Source organism: Trichosurus vulpecula, chromosome 6, assembly GCF_011100635.1.
Source record: "Trichosurus vulpecula isolate mTriVul1 chromosome 6, mTriVul1.pri, whole genome shotgun sequence".
Taxonomy (NCBI): Eukaryota; Metazoa; Chordata; class Mammalia; order Diprotodontia; family Phalangeridae; genus Trichosurus; species Trichosurus vulpecula.
The window spans coordinates 178,651,678-178,656,944 of record NC_050578.1 but is presented as its reverse complement, the minus strand read 5'-3'; the positions used below and the strand labels follow the sequence as shown (position 1 = coordinate 178,656,944).

The 5,267-nt window shown below is 39.3% G+C and overlaps 1 protein-coding gene across 1 annotated transcript; it reads left to right on the top strand.

The window, feature by feature from the left end:
* The first annotated feature begins 3,828 nt into the window (after positions 1–3,828).
* LOC118854028 (40S ribosomal protein S10-like) lies at positions 3,829–4,365 on the top strand. Its single transcript, XM_036764334.1, has one exon. It carries the CDS (start codon positions 3,829–3,831, stop codon positions 4,318–4,320), a length of 492 nt encoding a protein of 163 aa, XP_036620229.1. The 3' UTR covers positions 4,321–4,365.
* Positions 4,366–5,267: the final 902 nt, after the last annotated feature.

The window sequence follows — 5,267 nt, the reverse complement described above, 5'->3', positions numbered from 1 at the left end:
GAATACTTACACTCTGACACATACCTACACCCAGATAATCTGGGAACTTCACAATCAGAAAGCATTTGGTCCATTTCATTAAATCTCTTAACCACCCACCTAATTCACAAAGTTCAGTGAACACTGATCTTTTTACATGTAAAAACAACAAAATGAGGACAATGAAGTACTAATAAGAATGGCACCCATCTATCAATATCACACTCCATAGGTCTATACAGCCTCAATCATTTATAGTTTTTGCCTGGGTATTCTACCAATGCAGATCTACATGGCAAAGTAGAAAGAATGCCAGGCCTGGAGTCAGTAAGACACATCTTCTGGAGTTCAAATATGGCCTCAGACATTTACTATCTGTGTGACTTATGGCAAGTCACTCAACCTTGTTTGACTCAATTTCCTCATCTATAAAGTGAGGTGGAGAAGGAAATGGCAAACCAATACAGTATCTTTGCCAAGAAAACCCCAAATGGGGTCACAAGGAGTTGCACATAACTGAACAACAACTTAATCCACCCAATGTGTGTGGCATGTTGTGTGTGTTTCTCAGTAAATTTCTTCTAATAAGTCTTAGAATAGCTTTACCTTATCAGTATTCAACTGTATGATTCCTTTGGAACCCCAAATTCCTTTTCATTTTATCCACATTTTACAGTCACTCTCAGAAGAAGATGAGGGTTATAAATACCCAATGTCACTCCCTGTCACATTATCTTCACTGACCAATTCTATTTGTCTCTGCCTAAAGCATTCCAGCAGAGATCATCCAGTTTCTTCTTCCCTTCTAAGGTGGCATTGCCTCAGTTAGATACCAGTCCTATAGCAAGATACAAATCAAAAAATCCATCAGGATTTATGAAATGAAGTGGCATACTAGTGGCAGACAGTGTGTTAAGCATTGAAAAAGAAAAACTAAAATAATAAATAGACCCTCTTTCCTAAACTTGTTAAAAATACTTGGCCTTATAAAGTTCTGCTCTGGAATTCTCTAGCTTATGCTAGAGTTCTCCCGATTTCTGGTCTTAAAGAGCATATTCAGTATTTAGAAATGACAGAAAAGGTTGATCACAACTTCAAAGTGTACCTTCATCCTCAGCATCAGCCTCATTCCAAGGGATCCTAGCATCTGACATCATTTCTCCCCTTGTATTTAATGGGTTCTAAGGGACAACTAGAGAGAGGGTATAATTGGCAACTCTCCTGAGATTATCAACTTCTGTGATGTGCTAAAACAAGAGATATGTCTACCTCTTGGGTAGTGGGATTTTATTGCTATTTCTTTTCATGAATTTCTCTGAATTTTCTAGATGTCTCTACTATTATCCCTCTTCTTCACATATAGTACCTGCTCTCTCTGGAATCCAACTTTTTGAACTCTATTTATTCTCCCACTTCCAGTCAGGCATTTTTCTGACTCCTTTACCTTTCAATTTAAAGGTCTTTTGATTGGAAGAATTGAAACAAAGTGTAGTCTAAAAATAAGTATATTCACCCATTTCATATGGAGGTCAGAAAATGGCATTTCACAACCTCATCTTCTGTGTAGTACCTTTCACTCTGTGTTTTTTTTCTGGATTTATTTTGTGGGTTTTAAAAAAAAGCTTTAGCAGTCCAATTTCATATCTGCATTCTTTTGTAGCTATGTGATATCTTTTCATGCTGACCTGACCCATTCAACTTCCAGTGCTCTTCAAGGCAATAAAAAAACCTGGACACCAGACCTTCAGAATAGTAATGAGCTATGCATATAAATCCCAGCTCTATTCTTTACTAAGTATATGACCTTTGCCAAGGTACTTAACAGCTCTATGCCTCAGTTACCTCAAATGTAAAATGGTGATAATGATGTTTGTACTTCCTCTCTCCCTCTCAGGCCTATTGTGAGAAAAGCACTTTGTAAACTCTAAAGCACTCTATAAACGTGTGCTACCACTGTCGTTATCACAGGATCCCAGCAAATCCTCCTTTAAACCACCCACGGTACCTGTTTAATCCTATTCTTAAGGCTAGCTGAAGAAAGAGATTATACTTATTATGAAGCTCTTCTGTCTGTCTCTCTTTAATCTTTCCTACTGAAATATAGCTCATGACATTTGTCATTCAGTTAATAAGACTGTACTGTTCAGAGTGCTTTCCTGGGTCCTTTGAAAGATAGAAAGGAAATAAAAGATATAGGACTTAGCCTTAGAACCTTAAAGTATACTAGGCAGGATAAAATAAATACACATGAAAGAGACCTAAGAACATTTACTTCAAATACTTCAAAGGATTTGTGATTCTATCCTTTTGGGGTCCTCCCTACAGCACTGTAACTCCTCCACATCACAGTAAATGATGGCTGCATTTTCTGCAGTCAGAAAACACTTTACCTCCATAAAGAAGTTGCATAGTAATTGGATTTAATTTTATTTAACTTTCCAGTGGCTTGTGGGTTACACTCTAGGAGCTGTCTAAGGCAGGTAGTTTAATGGTCTGTCATTTCTAGAGACCATACCAATGACTTAGTCCATGAACTGGCCTATTAAATAGAGGTCAGTAGATCTTCAGGGAAATATATCAGGCAGCATATATGGTATGATGTCCCTATCTCTGCCGTCTAGTTATCTTCCTCCTAGCCCCCATCTGAAACCAGTTCCAGAAACTCCTATATATCCCCATTAATCCATCCCATTGGATTAAGATGTTGAATATCCAGGACAATTTTTAGATATTGTAACAAGAAAGTGTAAAATTATAATTCCTTAGCACTCCTGACCACCTTCATGTAGAATAGTATATCTCAGGAGCTATTTTAGAGTAGATCCTTAAAGAAATACAAAGAAGATAAAATAAGTTTTGCTGAGGGGAACAGGGGGAATAAAAATGTTGAGCATGGCAGATTAGACTAGTTTCGTTCAACTGCTGATTCCAGATAGCCAAGGGCTAATATAAGAACACCTAGGAGAAGATTCTGGGAAGATGGCAGAGTAGGTCAGAAAATTTCAAACTCAAGATTTTCCTCCACAAAAGAATTAAAATAGCACCTCTGGGCAAACAGAGCAAATAAGATTGGGGGCAGAATGGGGCTTCTCTTGGGACAATCTGAGAAGACTTGAAGAAAAATCCTAGGAAGTGATTTCTTCCCAGTGAAGAGTAAACACCTCTAGGTTGGAGTCTGCTTTAACAGTAAACTGCAAGCCCTGGGGGTAGATGGATTAGGAGGCTGCCTCATCCCAGCCCCAGGAACTTTTCCCCCTGGGGACAGTGACTGAGGTTGGGTGTCTGACCTGGGGAAGATTGAGGGAACCTCTGCTGACAAGGAACATCACACCCAGATGTGCTGTGGAGAGCATCAGGGGCAAGAAGTAACCAGACATGCCTGGTATGTGCAGAAACAGCAGGGCAGGGACGCTGTTGGGTGTGGGCACTTACAGGAGGCTGGAGGTTTTGGTTTGAGTTTGAGGTCAGAGGGGACAACTGAAGAGGAACAGAAGCCAGAGACATCATTCCCCCATACCCTAGGACTAGAAGTGATGATAAAAACTAAATTATTACCTCCCCCAAAAAATGCACAGGCAAAGGAGAAAGAATCCAATCATAGAGAGCTACCATTGGAATAGAGAAGACTGGGGTTCAACTAGGATACCAAAGCAAAGAAACCCTCTTCGACTCCAAAGAGTAATGTCAAATGGCCATCTGCCCAAAAAGAATTCATTGAAGAACTTTAAAAAAAAGACTTTAAGAATCAAATGAGAGAGATGGAGGAAACATTACAAATAAAAATAAGAATAATGCCTTTCTAGCCCAGGCTCCGTCTAGAGCAGCACCCGCCGCACCGCCGAGACGTTGATGCCCAAGAAGAACCGAATTACCATCTATGAACTCCTTTTTAAGGAGGGAGTGATGGTAGCCAAGAAGGATGTCCACATGCCAAAGCACCCCGAGCTGGCTGACAAGAATGTGCCCAATCTCCATGTCATGAAGGCCATGCAGTCTCTAAAGTCTCGTGGCTATGTTAAGGAGCAGTTTGCATGGAGGCATTTCTACTGGTACCTCACCAATGAGGGCATTCAGTACCTCCGGGATTACCTTCACCTGCCCCCTGAGATTGTGCCTGCCACACTCCGAAGAAGTCGTCCTGAGACAGGAAGGCCAAGGCCCAAAGGTCTGGAGGGCGAGCGACCTGCCCGGCTTACTCGGGGTGAAGCTGACAGAGACACATACAGACAAAGTGCTGCTCCTCCTGGTGCTGACAAGAAGGCTGAGGCCGGGGCTGGGTCAGCAACAGAATTCCAATTTAGAGGTGGATTTGGTCGTGGACGTGGTCAACCTCCTCAATAGAAACTGTAGAGATATGTTTCATATTCAATAAAATTTGGGAAAAAACATTAAAAAAATAAGAATAATACAAGAAAAACAAGAAGATTATAACAAGAAAGTCAACCAATTAGAAAAGGAGATCCAAAATCTTAAGAAAGAAAATGACTGCTTGAAAATCAGAATCGGGCAAGGGGAAGCCAGCAAAGTTATAAGAGGTGAAGAAATAAAAAAAAACAAAATACAAAGAATGAAAAAATAGAAAAGAATGTGAAACATCTCATAAGAAAAACAACTGATCTAGAGAACAGATCAAGAAAAGAAAACATAAAAATAATTAGGCTACGTGAGAGTTCTGATGAAAAAAGAATCTTGATCTAATAATACAAGAAATAGTTAAAGAAAAATGTCCTAAAACATTAGAACAAGAGGAGAAAGTAGTAATAGAAAAAATCCACTTATCACCATGTGAAAGAGATCCTACAAGGAAAACTCACAGAAATATTATAGTTAAAATCTGAAATCCTCAGATCAAGGATAAAATACTATAAGCAAAAATTTAAAAAATAACAATTTACAGATGACAGTACCACAATTAGAATTACACAAGACCTAGCATTGGCAACAACAAAAGATCACAGGTCTTGGAACACTATATATTGAAGACCAAAAGAACTGGGCCTCTCACCAAAAATACCATACCCAGCAAAGCTAAGCATAGTTCTGAACGAAAAAAAAATAAACATTTGCTCAACTGTCGGACTTTCAGGACTCTCTTTATTTTTTTTTAAAGGTGTTTTATTTATTTTTAGTTTATCACACATGGTTCTACATAGTTTTGAGTTCCAGTTTTTCTCCCCTCCCTCCCCCCTCCCTCCCCAAGACGGCATGAAGTCTCATATAACTGTCATGTATAACTTCGCATTGAATTAATTTATGCTCTAGTCAAGTCGTGGAGAAGGATTTTGACC